Source organism: Rhineura floridana, chromosome 1 (genome assembly GCF_030035675.1).
Source record: "Rhineura floridana isolate rRhiFlo1 chromosome 1, rRhiFlo1.hap2, whole genome shotgun sequence".
In the NCBI taxonomy this organism is placed as follows: Eukaryota; Metazoa; Chordata; class Lepidosauria; order Squamata; family Rhineuridae; genus Rhineura; species Rhineura floridana.
The window spans coordinates 138,569,216-138,589,974 of NC_084480.1; the positions used below are offsets into that span (position 1 = coordinate 138,569,216).

The following is a 20,759-nucleotide window of genomic DNA, read 5'->3' on the forward strand; positions in this document are numbered from 1 at the left end:
TGAGCAAGGAGAAGGAGCTGAATCATTATGAGGGTCTTTTCTCCTTTCTGAATATTTAGAAGAATTTTTTCTTCACAATCTCTTTATTTGGATCATGTTCTGACACTTGCACTCTCTTTTGATACCGATGCTGTGATCCTGTAAGATTCCTCTGGATCTGTTTTCTCTCTTTTGGCTTACTGATTAGTAATAATGGACTCAGAAAGATTTTTTAAGGCCTTCTAGCTCAGTTGAAAAATATGTGCTTAAATATGTCTGAAGCTACTCTGGAGAGTTTTCCCAACCCCTCAACCCAGCTGAGCCCGACTGCATCACTTGAGGGGCTCCCTGCTGAAGAGGACATGCCAGCAACTCAAACAGTGGACACAAGGGTACAGGGAATAGCAGGCCTTGCTGCTACTTGCTGTGTGTGCCTGGAGGCAGAGCGATTAACAGGCTGCCTCAACTCTGAAAAGATCTGCATTGTCCCAATCTTGGCTTGCCTGATCAGCCTCTGCCTCTGCATTGCTGGCCTCAAGTGGGTATTTGTGGACAAGATTTTTGAGTATGATTCTCCAACACACCTTGACCCAGATAGGATTGGGCAAGATCCAATCACTCCTATGGATCCTACTGCATTATCTGCTTGGGTGCCATCTGTAGTCGATACTTCATACTTTCCAGTACCCACCAATGTAGCTAACTTTGAAGTTACAGGGCAGCCTGATGGGCCCCTAGTTCCCTCTGAGGCTGCTTCTAAGCCATCTCCATCTAACAGTGTCTTAGATTATCAGTTTTTGCCCACTTCAGTGCCCTCCTTACGTCCATCTACTCTAGAACCTGAAGGGAAAGGATCCACAACGGCATCTCTGCCACAAGAAATTGAAACTAATATCCAAACAGCTCCACCAAAACTAGGTAAGTATATGATCATATCCCCTATGCAGAATTGTCATTCCTATGTATATAATACTGGTGCAATCCTTATCAAGAGTAATATTGTGATGTTGTGATTGGTACTAACAGATTTGCTGATAACTGAACAGAAGCTCGCATGTTAGCTTTAGCCTGGCCCTTTGTTAAAGTTAAGAAAAAGAAGCTTAGAGAAGGGGGGATTGCAAGTCATGTAACACTAATGATAACAAGACCATGATTAACTTGTTCAAATGATGTACTTTATATATGATCCAGCAGGTCATTTCAGTAATGAATTGTAAGTGAATGTTACAATAAACCCCTTTTATTTTTTATTCTTTTGCGTTCCTTACAGATTATGCCCCCCAACACTCATTCATACTGCCCCCCTTAAATTAGTGTAAAGGAGGAAATTACTTTTAATCAGGCAAAGAGAACAGTCCTGTGGCACCTTGAAGTCTAACATACCTTATTAATGGCATTCATCAGCTATGTGGAGTGTGCTGCATGCATCTGATGAAGGGAGCTCCAGTCCATTAAAGCTTATGTCATAGAATAAGTTCTTTAAGGTGCCACAAGGCTCTTTAGTCTTGTGCAGCAGAAATGACAAGCATGACTATCCCTCTGGAAATTTGGCAATAATTCTAATAATTTACATTTCTGCTGAGAGCTTGGCTCCAATCTGTACAGATATGAGCTGCTATATGGAGTTTCACTGGTGTTTCTCTGGCCCAAGTATCTCTTGGCATTGTGTATAAATCCTCTGCTTAGGGCTAAATGTGTGCAGTACCTTGTCATGGCTCAGCCCTGGAGTCTTTTTATATCAGAGGCTCAGCCTTGGGAAATAAATGCACTGCCTTGGTGTAATGACAAAGACGAAAGAGCATTTAAGCATGTGGAGAGTGCATTTCCCTTGCCATTGAGTAATTACAGCCATGTCCTGCATATTTGGGATCAGGACAAAACATTTTCTACTTGGTGGATGATTCTTCCATGTTGGCTTTAGCCTGATAACTTACCTTTTAATTAATCTCTGGAAGCACTGGAGGGAAAAAAGTGTTGATTTGTTTAGGTGTAAGCCTGCCCCTTCTGAAAGGCTCAAGAATTTGTCAACAAATTCACTGAAATTTCCCCCACCATTTCCTGCCTAAGCTCTGCAGATCAGCCTGAAATGTCAAGTCTAAATTCTGGAATCTCCTTCCCTTTTATTCCTCAAATAAGAAGTCACATTTAATGTTATCATTTCATCAACTTTAACCCAGTATCTCCACACGTGCCCGGCATGAGTAAGCTTTTATCTTTTGCTTAAATCTTTTGTTATTTAAATGTTTAAGAATAAAATTCAGTGTTGGGGAATAAAATTGTCAAAATGTATTGAAACACAGCTCAGACTTGATAGACTATGAACTTCCATTAAATATGTAAAGAGGGTGTGTGTGTTGAGAGGATGATAATATTTAACAGAGATCTGTAATGGTGAACACTAGCTGTTCCTTTGATTTGTTTGTTATTGTAACATTGCATCCTTTCTCCCTTCTCTCTTTACCCCTTTCCTTGGCTAAGGTACTTTTGAGATCTACATTGGCCACATATTCATATCTGGTGGATATATGTCAAATAGAATAAGGTTACCCTGAATTTGTAGCTGTACCATTCACAGACCAATTATATGCATGTTTACTCATTTGGAGTTTTCTGCCTAGTAAGTATGCTCAGGATTGAGTCTTAACGCACCGGATGATTTGAGTTATTTAATAAGCCTCCATTGCTTTTAGTGGAGCTACACCCATCTACAGCAGCTGTGGATCTTGCCCAGTTAATATAGCAGTCCCGATGTAAGTCTTACTGAGACAGGATTCAAAATACAAAATTTTGTAGCTCTTTCAGGTATCTTCTGCTCGAGAATCAATTTCAGAAATGTTGGGTGAAGCACAATTTACCTGGAATTGATAGTCTATCAGATAAAGGACTGATTGCTGAGTAAGTGAAGGACAAGTTGATTGGCGTGACAAAGATTGATCAGGCAGCTGTCACTTTGACATATCAAGATTAAATTAATCAATTGTATGCAGATAAGGGTAGTTATATGTAAATTCCAGACACAGTGAAGGAGCTTCTTCCTCATCTTTTTTGGGGGTGGTTAGGGGCTCCTTACAATAATGTACCCACCCTTCTGCAGTTGGCAAGCTGAACATCATTTACAAAAGTGGTTGCTCATACGGGACTGATTGCTCATTACCCACCCACCTAATAGATTTCTTGAAAGGAAAAAAACACAGATGGCCTAACAGCAAATCATATCTGCCTCTTAGCTCAGATTTGCATAAGGGTGGTAGTGGAGGAAATGTTGGAGGATTCCAGCAATTGTTGTTGCTGTTTTAATATAAATGCCATACAGATATTTACAGAATTTGCAACTGATTTTGTTTTTGTTTTGCATTGAGTAAGAATATTTACTTAGAAGTATAACTATGGCAAGTTTTAGAGCTATGAAGATTCCTCTAGAATCATATGGGAAAGCAAGTATGCAAGATAATTGCTATAGCTCAGCTTGTGCATTGTTGGTTTCATGCAGTGGAATGGGAGGGGAATATTTTTTTAAAAAAACACTAGGTGAATTGTGTGAGGTGGGTGGACACTTAAGCAAGTACATATAACTATTCATAGGAAGATTTTGAGCCTTCATGCCAGTATTTCTTCAGAGCTAAATATGTGCTGTCATCATAGTTTGATGTCAGTTTGAGACTGACATATGATTTTTGAACTGGACTTTTTTGTGAGTTGCAGAATCCCATTTTCCTTCCCTCCTTTTCATCCAACTCAGCATATTCTGTGTGGGACTCTATCTTTCAAGGTCATAGACTAACAAGGGCTAATTGATTCTTCTCTGTGCTGGAGTCTGGAAGAGAGGCAATCCTAATAATTGCCTCCACTGCATTAGTCTCAAGAACTTGTCTACCTTTTAATACTATATATGTTGTATTTTTTTAAAATACAGGAACAATCACTTTTCTTCCCTGTGTCTTCCCATTTTAAATTAAATGTCACCCTTGTTCTGCTGAAATAGGAAAGAAAACCTAGCATTTTTATGCATTCATAGACATGACATTCATGCACACATCTGAATTATATATCTATGGTTTACCCAATATTTTTGCCGTAACCTGCAATCTTCTGTAAATATGTGTTGGTTTCATGACTGCTAATCATGCTTGGGTGAAATTGTGCATTTCACATATCTCAGTTACTATAATGGTTATTTTCAGTATTGCAATCATTTCTGTGATAATTGCTGTTTTGTACTATATCTTAAAACATTTTTTTCTGGTATTAGAGGTTTCGGCTTTTTCATTTTCTTTTTGAATGAACTGTTAGGAGCTAAATGTTCCTGTGCTATATTTTACTAGTGATAATAATGATCACTGGCTTTTAATGGCCCAAATACTTAATAGTAGCTATACCTACTCTTTTCTGGTTTCACTTGCCAGATCCAGACTCTTCTTTGTTTCTTCACAATATGTGAGGCTCTCAAAATGGATGTGCATAATGGATAACTCAAAGGCATAGTAAAAAGATGCTCAAAAAAGTCTATTCAAAGGCCTCACATCCCTGTTGGGCACCAGGAGCTGAGGAGCTCCCTTGATGCATGATTAGCAGGAGGATAAAGCAGGGACTTTTTAAGTAATAACTCCAGTCCTATTGAACTGACTGCTGAGGAAGGCCTAGCTGAATCTAAGCTTGCAGAGTTTTAGGAAGCAATGGCTGTGATCCAAGCAGCTACTTCAGGCACACCGAGAGCCTTCTGGAGTAGGTGGGAAATACATTCAATAAATCTGAAATAAATATATTGTTTACTGTGAAGATGAAAACAAAGTTGAATTAGAATCTTGAACACAACTGTTTTAGTGCCAGGTTATCTGTCAAGCCAAAATTACAATGCTAACGATGGCTCTAATCAAGTTGTACAATCAATGAGCACAATAGAAAGTTGGAGAGCTGTGTAATTCACTCAACACAAGAGTAATGATTGCACAGCAAGTGTGACTTTTATGTTTAGTGGGTCTTACTCCTATGAATAGCATTGTAGCTTAGTATAGACAGCTAACCTGTCTATACAGGCATGAAATGTGGCTATATTAACTTTTCATTGGTGTACAGAACTCTATTACAATCCTTATTTATTTAATCTATGTATCTCTGTATACAAGACAGACAAGAGTGAGTGAAATTAATCTCTTTGGTTTAATTATATGTCATCCTCTGCTGCATTTTAACTAATCCGCAATCTGTCCATTTCACAACTGTGCTATCCACCCTCTCTCACACCATGAGTTGTTCTTTGAGAGACTCCATTCGTGTGTATTATAAAGCTTCGCCCCAGACTACCTGTTGCCACATCCTAATTACACTATGACACAACATATATATTGTTATCTCAACTTGATGTGTTTCATTCTGTGGGTGAAACTATATTCATCTGCTATTAATTAGTCAAATACTTTGCTGTAGGGTTAATTTTTCACTTTTGCTTTTCACTTTTTCTAGTAATAGATGTGTCCTGATCAGTGCACCAACTGCATCTTATATGTGCAAATGGTGTAAATTCATCACTTCATTAGTAAAACAAACACGTTTCCCTTTTCTGTTTGGATTAATTATCCATTGTTAGTTTGTGGATGTATAAGAACATACGAAGAGTCTGCTGAATCAAGCCAGGGGTCCATCTAATCGAGCATCCTGTTCTCACAGTGGCCAACTGTATGCTTATGGGAAGCCGAGAAGAAGGATTTGAGTGCAATAGCAACTCTCCCCACCTGTGGTTTCCAGCAAGTGGTATTCAGAGATAGAATGTCTCCATCAATAGAGGAAGAATCTAGCTATCATAGCTAGTAGCTGTTGATAGCCACATTGTCCATGAATTAATCCTCTTTTAAATCCAAGTTGGTGGCCATCACAACCTCTTGTGGATGTGAATTCCATAATTTAACTATGCCCTGTGTGAAGAAGTACTTAGTTTGGTCTGTCTTGTATTTTCCCATATTCAGATTCATTGGATGTCCCTGAATTCTTGTGCTATGAAAGGGGGAGGGAAAACTTTTTCCGTCCACGTTCTCCACACCATGCATAATTGTATACATTCTATCATGCTGCCTCTTGCCTTTTCTCTAAACTAAAATGCCCCAAATATTGTAACCTTTACTCATAGGGGAGTTACTGTGAGTGGTCACACCACAGATTTGCATAATGGCATTATGATATTATGATATTGGCAGTTTTACTTTCAATCCCTTTCCTAATAATCCCTAGCATGGAATTTGCTGTTTTTACAGCTGCTACACAGTGGTTTGACGTCTTCATCAATCTATGCACTATGACCCCAACTTCTCATTCCTGGTCAGTCATCACCAGTGAGCATATATGTGAAACTAAGTTTTTTTGCCCCAATATGCATCACTTTACACCTGGTTACATTGAATTGTATTTGCCATTTACTGTCCATTCACTGTATTGGATAACTCCTTTGGGGGCTTTGCACAATGTCTTTTTGTTTTAACCGCCCTGAAAAATTTGGCACCATCAGTGAACTTGGCTACCTCATTGCTCACCCTTAACTCTAGTTCATTTATGAAGAAGTTAAAAAGCACAGTCCCAATACTGATCCTTTGGGGACTCCACTTTCTATATCCCTCCAATGGGAGAACTGTCCATTTATTCCTGCTCTTTCATGTTTCTTAACCAGTTACTGATTCACCCCTTCCATGGTTGCTAAGCTTACTCAGGAGTCTTCGGTTAGGTACTTTGTCAAAAGCTTTTTGAAAATCTTAAGTACTCAGTGTCAACTACACACTGTCAACAGGATCACCTCTAACTATATGCTTATTGATACTTAGTGAGATGGGACTTAACCCTTGCAGAAGCCATGCTGATTTTGCTTTAGCAGGTTTCATCACTTTTCTCATTACTACTGTTTGTCTGAGCTCAGTTCTTCAGACTCCCTGGCTGTGAAAGTTAGTTCAAACACTGTATATCTACCCTATATATTTCACTGTGAAGACAGATGCAAATAATTAATTCAGCTTCTCTGAAATTTCCTTATCATCCTCTAGCACATCTTTGACTCCTTTGTCATCCAAAGGTCTAACTGGCTCCATAGCCAGTGTCCTGCTACTAATGAATTTAAAGATTTTTTATTGGTGTTTATGTTTTTAACAATGTGCTCTTCAGCTTCTTTTTGTAGCATCCCTTGTTGCTCATTTGCATTTCTTTTACCAATGTTTCTATTCCTTTCTGTTCTCCTCATTTGGACAAGACTTCCATTTTCTAAAGGAAGCCTTTAGTTTCTTTGACTCTGCCCATTAACCATGCAGGCATCTTCTTGGTCCTGGTGGTACCTTTCTGTACTTGTGGTATACATTTTAGATGAGCTTCTAATGTTGTTGTTTTAAACAACTCCCAAGCATTTGGGACAGATTTGACCCTCTTGGCTTTCCCTTTCAACTTCCTTTTTACCAATCCCGTCATTTTTGAGAAGTCAAATGTGGTTTGTATTGGGTTTTCTTGGCAATTGTCCATTGACATATATATTGCATTTGATAGCAGTATGGTCACTGTTCCCAAACAGTTCAACAACACTTAACATCTCACATCAGGTTCTGGGTGACACTTAAGTCCAGGGTCACCACCCTTTAGTTTGTTCCATGATCTTCTGTTCTAGACACAGTCATTTGGGGTATCTATAAATTTTACCTCTTTGTTATGATGGAAACCCGCAAGTAGCCAGCCTATGTGATAGTAGTTGAAGTCACCTAATACTACGTCTCAGGTCTGCGGTTCTCCTTCTTAGCATCCTGCCTCCAATAGCACTGAATGCTTTGAGAGAAACCAGCAAAGGATCCCCACACACATCCACACAGGGAAGCAACACAGTAACGTAGAATCTAAAGTATGCTATGACTTTACTGTTAGTCATATTGTGAACTGGAAGAAAGAAACATTTTTAAGTAGGTTCACACATACAAAATCTAACTTCCTCACTGTGAAAATCGTTCAGTAATTTGTGTGAAGAATAGTAGGAATGCTGTGGCCACACTAAGGACTCTTTATGTTGACAGTCCTGACTTAGAATGCTAGTACAGCACCTCTGATCCTCAACATGCTTGTTTGAAAGTAAACCCCAAAAAGTTCAATAGAACCTGCAAGCCACCATGATTAGAAAAAGTGATGGGCTGACTATTCCATGGCTGATTGTAACTGGACTGTTAAAAACAAATTAAGATGGCAGTCATTTAGTATTTAAAATTAATCATTTTTAAATAGATCAACTACAAATCAACAAAGCCTGTAGAATCCAGTGTGCTTCCAATTATATAATCACAGTATACAAGTGGAAAATTTCCCTCAGTCTGTGCCCCTTCTCTTCTGGATAAAAGCATCACCCCCATTATCTACCACATCGTGACAGAGAGAAATCGATTATGGCTAGATGGGGCACAGGCTTTCCTGGGAGATCTCAGATGTCTGAGGCATCTGAGGATCATGGGCGTTGTACTTTTGAGGGTGCCTGAGGTTTCCCTGCAGCCTGTGACTCCAAACCAAATGCAATAAGAGTCGAATACAAGTGAAAGAGTATATTATTATCAGCCTAGTTGGTCTCCTGAGACTGAAAAATGAAGACATAAAAATGAGAGTAAAAACAATCTTGTAAATGTGAATTGAGAGTATGGCTGTCCTTTCATCCACTCCACTGGGCTCATCCTCCAGTATTGCTATTACCCATATTCCCCCATTCACTCTCCACTTACACCCTGTTCTCATCACCAACTCCCAAAAGACCAGGAGGGAATTAGAACGGGCAGCTGCCATTACCACTTCTTTACCTTGCCTTGTACAGAGCAAATGGCAGCTGTTCTCTGTCTTATACAAAGCCTCCAGAGTACACACCTTAGTCTGGAAGAGAAAAAGAGTTATCTTCCAAAGTGTTATGGAAGTTGTGCATTGAAATTTGTCTCCCCATTAGGGAAAGGCAGAATCTATGAACAACACATAAACCTCTCTCAGTCCAAATATATAATTTAGGCACAAAGTCAAAATAACAGAACTTCTGGTCTCTGTGTATGGCTGTGAAAGTTGGACAGTGAAAAAGGCGGATAAGAGAAAAATTAACTCATTTGAAATGTGGTGTTGGAGGAGAGCTTTGCAGATACCATGGACTGTGAAAAAGACAAATAATTGGGTGTTAGAACAAATTAAACCAGAACTATCACTAGAAGCTAAAATGATGAAGCTGAGGTTATCATACTTTGGACACATCCTGAGAAGACATGATTCCTTAGAAAAGATAATAATGCTGGGAAAAAGAGGAAGGCCAAACAAGAGATGGATTGATTCCATCAAGGAAGCCACAGACCTGAACTTACAAGATCTGAACAGGGTGGTTCATGACTGATGCTCTTGGAGGTCGCTGATTCATAGGGTCACCATAAGTCGTAGTTGACTTGGAGGCAAATAACAACAACAAAGACCTGAATCTGCAATAGTCAAGAAAATATGTAAATGCCTTAATCTACTCATTATCTGAATGAGCCTTTTTGAAAATGGAAAGGTTTCAATATAGCTAAATTGCATTTGAAAATTGGAATCCTGCCTTCCTATGTCACATATGTGGTCTTGAGTTAAATAACCAGCTGTGCATACCTATTTGGCAAGAAGCTGTTACATATCAGAATAAGTATCTTAAATTATTTGTATTAGATGCAGCAAAGCAAATAAATAATACTGCAGTTACTCAGCTGATAGTATAATACTGTATTATGATGCCATTTTGAATATCAAAGTGAAACCATATATGCATGTACCATATAATACTATTGAAAGTATCATTTTATCCCCCCCCCCGGTCCAATATTAAATCACCATTTAGGTAATCACTGGGAATAGTTGCCCTCAGTTATCCCTTTTCATTGTTTTGGTGATGCTTTAGCTGTCGTTTGTGCATTGCAGAGATGTACTGCACAATTTTCCTTCAGTTTGCAATGTAGTCATTATTCCTTTGTAACAATAAAAAAAGTGTTTTTCCCAACAGCTGATCGTAAGACAAAATGGTGTTTCCAAGGAGCTTTGGGTCAAGTTGCTGTGTAGTTCTTCATTTATTCTGCAGTATGCAGCTAGAAAGATATAAATGGAACCTTTTATGTTTTGAACATTTGCAGTCTTGCTAATGGAAATGCAGTTTTTGCTGCAGAAACCTAACTCAGAATCAATACTGATGCAGTGAAGCAGCTGGTTCAGCAATGGAGCATCTATCTATATATAGAAAGAGAACCCTAGAAGGAGTGATGCCGGTTCCTGGAGGCATCTGGCCCGGTGACCAGCAGGCAGCCAGGTTGTGTCCTGGCTGAAGGCCCCTGCGGCCCAGAGGGACCCCTCCTTAATGTAAGATGGTGATGCTCCTGCTTGGCGATCCGTGGCAGTGTTGGGTTGCAGAACCCAGCGACCCAACACTGCTATGGATCTCAGAATGGGAGCTCCCAGGCACCCCCATACAGGCAACGCAGGGCTTAAATAGCCTGCCCACTCCACCTATCTGTCGCATCAGTGTGTCAGTGCGCACACCTCATGTACTGTGTGCGCATGCCTTTCATCACCCAGGATAGTCACAGGGGCATCCCTAAGGGGTTGATACCCCCACTGCCATCTTGGGTGATGCCAGACATGCACGTGCAACACACGGGGTGTTCACACTGACAGACAGGCTTGGTGAGATGGGAAGGCATATTTAAGCCCTGCACTGCCTGTATTGGTTGGGGGTGTTCGGGCATGCTGTGCTGCAGCCCAGGGCAGGCTGGTGCCAGCCCTGGTGGCCGTGGTCAATTTGCTATAACAATGCACAACCAAATGTGGATAGCAACTTTGGTCCTTCCCTTTGCTTCATCCTTAGGATGGGCTCATTGATAGACCAGATGGTGGAAGTGGGAATTCATGGAAGAACAAGCTTCACTGTCACTGAAGCTTTTGAAAGTTTGTGCATTTGATACTAGGCACCATGTAGTTTCTGGATACAGCGGTATAATGCTTTGGTAATTGTGTTTGTTGTTTTCTGTCCTACATCTATTCCTATACCAAGCACAAGCACAGCATCGAAAATAATGACTTCCAGAGGATTATGACATTTGCTTTAGATATCAACTCTGGTGCAATTCCCAGTTCTGTCATGGGCTACCTTGGACGCTTTTACCAAATTAGTTGGGCATTCCATGTTATACTTCTTGGGGGTCATGGCAGGCAACACAGTTAAATTTGCTCATGAACCACTTATGTAATTGTAAATAACTGGCAGTTATTTAAGAACAGTACAGACTATAGGTGTAATGGTGACATTTTATATTTCTAGATGATATATTTAATAATAAGCTTTATACATTATTCTACAAGCATTCTCTATGCTACAATAGCCACAGCTTTTACTCCCTTTGTTCTCACAAGCTAATTACATATTGGTTGTTCCTTTAGTTAGTTAGCTCTTGACTGCTGCTGAATTACTGTAGGTTATCCTACAAATTATGAATGGCTGAGTTCTATTCCATTACATTGGCTTGGTGTGTATGTGTGTACTTCAAGACAGGTTGCCACTTGGCTTGTAGAGTGGTGCTAGTGCACCTCCAGCCTACATGTGAATTCTTACTTGCAGTAATGAGACTAAGGCCTGTGTTCCACCATATGTAGCCCAGGGGTCATCAGTGTGGTACCCATTAATGCACATGTGGTCATATAGACCTTGCCTAGTGATCACAGGGTTCCCTTCCCTGCCCATTTCCTATTGAGATTAGGTTTGAAAATAGCATTATATTGATGCCAATAGAAAAGGAGTGATGTTGGTGTAGTGCCTATGACAGTTTCTCCGGTTTGCAAGTATGCCATCTGCCCCAAGAGGTTGACAATCCTTGATGTAGGCTATTGTCAGGGTGTCTTGAGCCAGCCCTACAATGAGCTGTTTTTGTTTTCTCCAACAGTAGTCAGCCGTATTTTAATCAAGGAAGAAGTTGAGATGGGACCAAAATCTAACCCAGATACCAGTCACTGATGACAACATTGTCAAGGTCTCTCAAGCTTCTATTGACTTACATTGGTGGAAGTAAATATAGGGCTGAGCGTTCTGCTAGTAACTGACATTTGTGGTTGCTTGTAAATGTTACATTGGCTCATATCTGATCCTGGATATTTACCACTGACTTTTTTTTTTAGTTGGTAGAACTGTTGACAAAGTTATTGATCAAGGCATATTGACAACCTTAGACAAATAGCTTATAAGAAAGAGATGTCACCTTGTGATATAGGCCCTACAACATGGTGACTCAGATATTCATCTTTTATTTAATAGGCACTGCATTCATAACCTTTCATTTTCTTTTATAATATTTTTCTCTTGTACTGTACATTTCTCATATATGACTTTGTCAACATTTTTAGATTGTAATTTCATATATTTTTAAATAATTTGGAAGCAGGTCCTTTTTTAAGATAAAAGGAAATCAGTGATGGTTCAATCATGTGGTATGCAGTGGTGTGTAGTATTGCAAAGCAAACATCAAGCCTGATTAGAGTATTTGCTTTAGATTCACCATAAGAAGTCTGAATTTTATTCTTTTACCAGTCAATTAATTCTTACGATGAGACACAAAGGGGGACAGAAGACACCAGGTATATGCAAACATTTCTCAACCGTGCAAACTCAAAGGCTTAAAATGGCTTAATTTTTCAAAGATGTTAACTGAAATCAATATGAGGGTACTAGAACTTATTTGTGATGGCTACAGTTTTTCACAATGGCTAAGTTAAACTGCCGATAAAAATGTATATTCTGAATGTGAGGAATTCTTCATAAGAGCAGTTCCAGTGTCCTATTTGGGGAATTCTCAGTGCCAGCTCTTAAACTGTGGAATTATCTCCCTACAGATGTGCATCTGGCACCTTCATTATATAGCTTTTATAACATGCTGAAAGCTCTCCTCTTTCCCCTGACCCCTATTCACCCTATTCTCTTGACTGTAATTTGATTTATTGCTTTTTTAAATAAGAACATAAGAAGAACCTGCTGAATCAGACCAATGGCCCATCTAGTCCACCACCTTGTTCTCACATTGTCCAATCAGTTGTCTGTGGGAAGCCCACAAGTAGGACATGAGAGCAAGAGCACTCTCACCTCCTACAGTTTCCAGCACCTGGTATTCAGAACCATACTGCCTCTAATCATGGAGGAAGAGCATAGCCAGCAGCTAGTAGCCGTTGATAGCCTTGTCCTCCGTGTATTTGTCTGATCTTTTAAAGCCATCCAAGTTGGTGGCCATCACTGCATCCTGTGGGAATGAATTCAACTATGAGCTGTGTAAAGAAGCACCTTCTTTTGTCTGTCTTGAATCTTCCAACATTCATCTTCATTGGATGCCCATGAGTTCTAGTGTCAGGAGAGGGAGAAAAACTTTTCTCTATCCACTTAGTCCATGCCAGGCAGAAATTAATGTATGGTGTTGTATATAAATTGTTGTATAGGGCCGTATAGTGAAGGGCAGGTAAGAAATCTAATAAATAATATTTAAAAATCAAGAGTGCATAGGCAGGTCAGAATGCTGCAAATCTGGATCAAAAGGAAAAGACAAATAGGATTCAGTCAGTATTGTGATTCCTGAAAGCAAAAGCTGTTGGTGTTAGGACTTTCAGGACCTAGGACAGAGCGCAGGGAGCAAACTATTTGTTCCAGTGAGAGCTCAGTCTCAAATGAACCCTATTGTACTATCTGAGTCTATCTCTCTCAGATTCCACACCCTTCTCGAAGAGTGCCTGCATTGGCATACTGGTTCAGTCAATTGCAAGGCCCTTGGAAGTTAGTAGATCTGCCACTTGTTGTGTGGGGCTATTTGGTATGGCTTCTGCCTAGTGACTTCTCAATCAGTATCACTCCTCAGTCTCAGTTTCTGTGTCCAGGTGGCTGTTGGACTTTGGAGTCATGGCATCCCAAAAGGTGAATTGTACAACAATCTCAAAACTGGGAGATGGTGTGTTTCTGTTAACAATTATTCATTAACTGATAGGATCATGCTTTATTCCCTGGATCCAGTGTCTTGTTTGGTTGTAGCCAAGCTTCCATTTCCAGCCTTTCCTTGTTCCTTCGCCTACCCTAGCCAGTTCTTTGAGACTACCAAACCCTATCTACTCCCTGTTCTGGCAGACGCACAGGATGTTCAGCCCTATGCAGCTGCACTGAAGAGTCTTCAGTTTGCTTGTTACTGACTTTTTATTTATTTATTATTTGATTTATATCCTGCCCTTCCTCCCAGCAGGAGCCCAGATTTGAGATTCCCCAGTTTCCTATCTGTATTCTTGCTCACTATTGCCACCTCCTCACAGGTATCCAGGGACTCCATTCCCTGCTCACCACAGATCTGATTTTTTTTGCAGAGCAAAAGACTATATAACATGCCCTTTGTTACAAGAGACAGGAGGTTAAGCATAACTTTTCTAACTTGCATTGGACATCAGTCTAAAGTATCAATTCTGCATTAAATGAGGGACTAATAATGATAGATTGGAAACAAAATGACAAATAATAAAATGACTAGTAAATGAAGAGCTTGATATTGTCATTGTACACAACTATTTGTGAAGGAAACAATTGTCAGTAATATGCCAGTATGTAACCTATTGCTATACCAATCGAGGCAGGAGCCAATAAAAGAGAGATTATTTATTACCTTAAAGCATATAGCTTAATTGGCTGCTTTTTGGAATATGATCTCCATTTTGTGTTAATCATCCAAAAAGTGGTATTTCCTTCTTTTCTTTGGAAGGCTTCTGTTAGTTTATCTTTCTCCCCCACCACCCTTTTTCATTTTTAATTAATTGCCGTTCATACAAAACCAGTGCTGTTAGCTTCAAAAACTGTTTTGTAGGATTTACAATAAGACAGCATAAGCTTCTAGAGACTTTACCAGATGTGCAAAGAGATGCTTTTATAGACGCCTGGCTTCCATGGGGAGGAATAAACTGTGAACAATGTACATTTAGCTTGATTACTTGGTTATAAGAATATTAGAAAGGGGAAGGCATATTAGTTGAATGAGTCAGAGATTCAGGGTGAATTAAAGCCTTCTGTTTGTTAAATCGTTCTAGGTATCACTTAGCAATTTGAACATGTGGCTTTTAGCTATTGTGATGTTTATATGTGTGTAAACGTAGTGAGATTATTTGAAATTGTAGGTGATTTTGTATAAAATTAGTATAAGCAACAGAATACCTATTTATTTTATTGGTTAAATTTATACCCCACCTTTCCATGTAAAGTGTTCATGGCAGCTAACAACAATAAAAACAGCCAGCTCAATTCCAGTGAGTAATTATTGACAGAGAGAAAGCACATATGGTTTACCCTACCTTCACAGGCAGTAGCTTGGGAACAATAGCAATTGAAGCTGCACTTCCCAGTATGTGCATTCTCTTTTAACACCATTGGGAAAGAAACAAACCATAATGCAAACAACAAGGTGCAACATCAGTGGGTTTAAGGTGATTGAGCTGAGCACATGGAACTACTGTTATTGCTTTTATGGATGTAAGGAAGTGAGGTCAGAGGTAAATGAAACGCAAATAGAAAAAGAAAAAACAAAATACAGTGATGCTTTCCTAAATGCAATACCATACCAACCACAACAAGATTTCTATGAGAAAGGTAGAAAACTCAGCATTCCACAACCAGTCAGGATTCCTACCAAAAACCAAAACTAAAAAACAACTGGCAGCCAGTCAGCCAAAGTCACACAAATCCCCATGCAGCACAACCTGACCCAGGGGCTGCAGTTAGTGCAGAAGGCTGTGGCACAATGGTTGACATGAGTGAGACCCTGTCAGCACATAATCTCTACTCTGAAATCTGCACTGGTTGTTGATTTCTACCAGGCCAAGTTCAAGGTGTGCTTTCCATGTTACAGGTGCCACATAGTACTTGTTCTGCTCTTATAAGAAGTCGATCCTTTAGTGTGGCAGCTCCAACACTTGGAACTCCCTGCCTATTGACATTAGGCAGGTGCCTTCATTGTACTCTTTTCAACCCCTGCTAAAAATATTTTTTGTTTAAGCAAGACCCAGGCATGTAGAAGCTATTACATTTTTATCTGTTTTTAACTCATTGTTGGTTTTATTATTTTGAATGTTTTTTAATACCTGTTCATGCCAATAATTTCATTGTTTTAATTCCTTCTGTAAAGCACTTTGAGGTGTTTTACAATAAAGTGGCGTATAAATATTGTAAGTAAAATACATAAATAGATTTCAGAGTCACTGTGGCCCTTGGGTCTCTTTCCTGTTTTAGGAACAAAAGAATCTGCCTTATACTGAGACAGGCTATTTGGTACCATCTAGCTCAGTTCTGATGACATGGACTAGCATTGGCTGTCCAGGCTTCCAGGCAATAGTCTTTTCCAGTGATTGGATTTTGGACAAAGCATATGTGCTACCACTGAGCTACAGCCCTTCCCCTGTTTAAAAAAGTATCTTTTAAAATTGTTATTTTCAGTTCACTAATGAATGCACATCATAGCTAGGGCAGATCGACACCGTGCATTTAAAGCACATTCAACATAAATTTGAAGCACATGACTCCCACCACAGAATCATGGGAAATGTAGTTTGTTAAGGGTGGTGGGAACTATATTTGTGAGGGGGAAACTACATTTCCCAGTATTTTGGGTGGAGGTCATGCACTTTAAATGTGAGTTGGATGTGCTTTAAATGTAATATGTGGATCTGCATTACTTCATAAACTTTGCCTGCATATAAATCATTTTAATTATTTTTTAAAATGAAAATCAGCTACAAAATTTACTTGATAACTATAGGGTACTCCCCATCTCTTAGCCTAATCTGCCCCTCAGGGTGAAAATAGTAGAGGGGGACCATGATCACCCTGAGCAAGAAGGGCACACTTAAAATGTAGAGGAAATAATAATGTACAACCATAGTGTGAAATCAGATACATATCAAGATGTAATATGAAGAAATATTTATATAAGGATGACTGTCAAAGATGTTTATTATTTATACAACCTGTATAGATATTTCTAGTGCAATCCTATGCATGTTTACTCAGAAGCAAGTCCCAATGTATTCAATGGGGCTTACTTAAATGGAAGCATGCACAGGAGTATACCTTGAAATAAGGAACTTCACTCACCCAACCCAAAATTCAGAATCATGCCACTTTAAGCTGTTTTGTATCTGTTTTATTCTTGTTTTATGGTTCTTGGATCTTAAATCAATATATTTCTTGTTGTGAGCTGCCTTGGTTTCTAGCTGTACCTCACAGGGTTGTTGGAAAGATTCCATATACACACACTGGAGATGTAAAAATACATACACCCTATATAATAGTTTATTGTCAAAACCAGTTGGTCATTAGAGAACTTTTTTTAAAAAAAAAAATCAATATTAGCTTCCTACCAAATAAATAGAAAAATATAACATATTTTGTAATGGCATCATGAGCTGCAGCATGTACACTTTTTCAAATTTCTCTTCAAAAATTATTTGAAAGGTAAAATGTATAATATGCTATTTTTGCAAGTAATTAAAAAACCCTGCATGTACTTTTATTATAATTATAATAACTGAAATTGTTTACTGTGTATGCCTACCAAGGTCCTGCTGTGATCTTCAGTTCTAGATTTCCTGGTATATTATTGTAGAAAGACAATATTGCTGCTGCTGAAAGTTATACACTCACTCAGCTTCTGATGTGCAGACAAACAAGAAAAGGAAACTGTTTTCAGGATTTGCAGTGGGGTCTAGCTATTGCCTGGAAGTCAGCAAATCTCTTGTCAATCACAACCCTGACTTCACTTATTGTCTAAAAACCTGAAAGGGTAGGGATTAGACCAGCTGATTTCTAACAGAAGATGCGGGGAGGTGTGGCTGACATTTTGCTGTATATCTGTTGAACCAGAGCACCTAGAAACTTTCTTTTAAAAATGAAAGCTAAGACTCTGAAGATTGGAATGACTCACGTGGAGACCCAGAAAGGACCCCCAAAAACTGGAGTCTCCAGGAAAAAACCGGAGGCCTGGCAACCCTAATCAGAGGTTATTTGAGTCAGAACCAGAACCAGCCCTGGTCTTACACCTCCTTTTTCATATTGGGTCACATGAAAGAAAAATTTCTCATGATGATTGGCCTACTCAAGTCGCACAGTCTTATGGCAATATGATGCTTCCCATACTATTTCTGCTGGGTGGAGAGGCTAATAGGCACATTCTAAAAATCTTACCTAGCAAGCTCCACTAAATTCCATTTCTTTGTTCTAGAGTAGAATCACCAAAGTTCACCAAGATTCACACTTATTATCAATTATTAGTTTTGTCTCTCATGCACAAGCATTAATGAAGTTCCAACTATAACGTATGGGTTACTGAGCACAAGGGAAAGGAATTCACCCCAGATTACTGTTTCCCCCCCTGACGTATCATTCTTTTTCCTGGATATCTCCTCTGCCAGAATCTTGTATGTCCTAACATTGCTTCAGTATCTTGCGAGGCCTCAACTTAGGTACATTGTTAACAGACGTTTGCAAGATATCAATAACAATATTTCCAATTTGTAGATCCTTCAGCCATGTAATTTTAGTGATATATGGCTACAGGTATATTCCATTATGTTTGGAGAGGCAGTATTTCAGGATAAAAGAGGCAATCAATATGTTAGCACACAGAGTATTTTTCAGTGCTAGTTAACCAAAAGGCAATGTATAAATCTCTCTTTGTGTTACTAGAAATGGAACAATAACACCAAAGTATCACTAGTCATTTTCAATATTAAAAGGCCCAAGAATAATATGGCCGATAGCCTTTTTACCCAGCTGTATGGGATTTCAGATTAAAGTACAACCCATGTTATAAATGGGTTTCTGCTGGGAGGAAGAGCGGGATATAAATCAAATAATAAATAAATAGTTGTTCACTATCATTGGGATATGGAACATAACTATCATGTATTGGGACAAAACATGTCTTACATTATATCAGTTTTTTTCCTAAAGTGGGTTGTGTTGCGCTGTGTGTAGTTGTGTTGCTTAATTTCGTTTAAAAGCAGCACCACAGCAAGCAGAGAGTAACAGCAGATTGTTGAAATGCGAGTGTGCCAGCGTGTGCGTGCGCTTACCTAAGAAAGCAGGCTTTTACCCTGCATCAGCATCACTGAGACTTGAGACTTAGGAAAATAAGAAAAGCTACTTTATTTATAGAAATACATAGTAGATAGAAAAGTATACCTAGTTCTAACTAGCTAAGTTGGAGGCATAATGCCCAGGTGTAGGCGTTAGCCTCATGGCTTGGAGAGAGTAGAGACAAAGGGATGTCTCCTCTCTCCTGGACAGCTGGAGAAAAAGGAGTGGAAAGGGCGGAAGGAGGAGGGGCAGGTAAGCTTCCCTAATGGCGTCACAGTCTAGCAACAGAAGGAGGTCAGTCAGAGCATCACAGGTAAATGGTAAACAAAGCCTGTCCATCTGGAGGACCCTAGCTCTATCTTCCTTCTGGAGCTTAAACAAAAGAACAAAACAGGAGTTGCTCTTGCCCTACTTCCAACAGGTTGAAGGTCATGAGGCAAAGATGTTGGAAATCTTTGTTCAGGCTTTTAAATAGCTATTTTCCTGATCATTAATCATCATATTGTTTTACTTCAAGCCACAAATGTTTAACATTTGCAAGAGTGGCAGGTGTGCAGAAAAAAAGTGGGTTAGTACTTTGCATTCAAAATGTACACAAAATGTAAATTTTTCTGTCACCCAGAAGATACACTTTTACCTTTAGATGTCATCTGTAATTTTCCCAGTATATTTAACTCACAATTTTATGTTTATTTTGACTCCCTAGAAGTTGCTTTGTTGGGTGCAAATTCAAACAAAACAAGATGTATTTTACCAGCTGAACACTGAAGTATTTAATTATATAATTAAATTATAATTATGGTATGGCACAGTGTAGCACAGTGTAGGATTCAGAATACAATGTATATTAAAAGCCACAAACTTGTTAGCATTGCTTAGCATATAAATAACTGTACAGTTTGGGGCCAAACAGTCATTTTGGTAAGATATATATCCACTAATACCTCTCTCAGGGATCTGTACAAGGACACTAAAGTACATCATGGATAATGCTTTCCATAGCTCCAAAACTACAAGGCCATACATGTTCCTCCTAAGGAATGTTGTTATAGTGCCCACATTTAATTATTGTGCCCATTATTTGAAAGAAGAGAACAAAAAAGGATATTCTAAGATTAAACTATTTTAGCATTTAGATTATTTATTTATTTATTTGTTGCATATGTATACCGCCCCATAGCCGAAAGATAATTGAAAGATAATTTGTTTGTTTATGTAAATCAGCGTTACCCAACCTTTTTTGACCCAACGCTCCTTTGCAAAATCTTTTTGTGCCCAGCGCCCCCCTCAGATTAAGTATATGCCAATGCTTCCTATTCTTCCCTTAAAATATGAGTAATGCATAAAAGGTATTTTCAGTGATTATTACTGATCGTTTTTATCATGCCTTTTTATTGCACTTAGATTACACATTGAATTCTTAGTATGATTTATTAATATACATACATAGTTATAGAAAAGTAAACATTACAGAAACAAAGGGTAGCGAGTGTGTCCCATTCCTGAAGAAAACCAGTGAATAACTTACTGTCTGTGTCACCCATTTGCACACGGCACTCATCCATTGGAAGAATGCGCCCTCCACCAATACACCCAGCTTATCAAACACTCTCTCGTGATTGGTTCCAACATCCCTCAAGACAGCATTGGATAGTGCTGGGGC

The 20,759-nt window shown here is 39.0% G+C and overlaps 1 protein-coding gene across 7 annotated transcripts in view; it reads left to right on the forward strand.

Annotated features, from left to right (window-relative positions):
- The window catches only part of NRG1 (neuregulin 1), a 270,328-nt gene that overhangs the window by 124,231 nt on the left and 125,338 nt on the right, over positions 1-20,759 (forward strand). For 2 of the 7 annotated variants that reach the window (XM_061633568.1, XM_061633587.1), the window contains exon 1: positions 252-897. The exons of the other annotated variants lie outside the window; for them this stretch is intronic. In XM_061633568.1, coding sequence (XP_061489552.1) covers positions 252-897 — 646 coding nt within the window. Of the gene's footprint in view, positions 1-251; positions 898-20,759 lie in introns of those variants that run through there. 7 annotated transcript variants of the gene reach the window in all.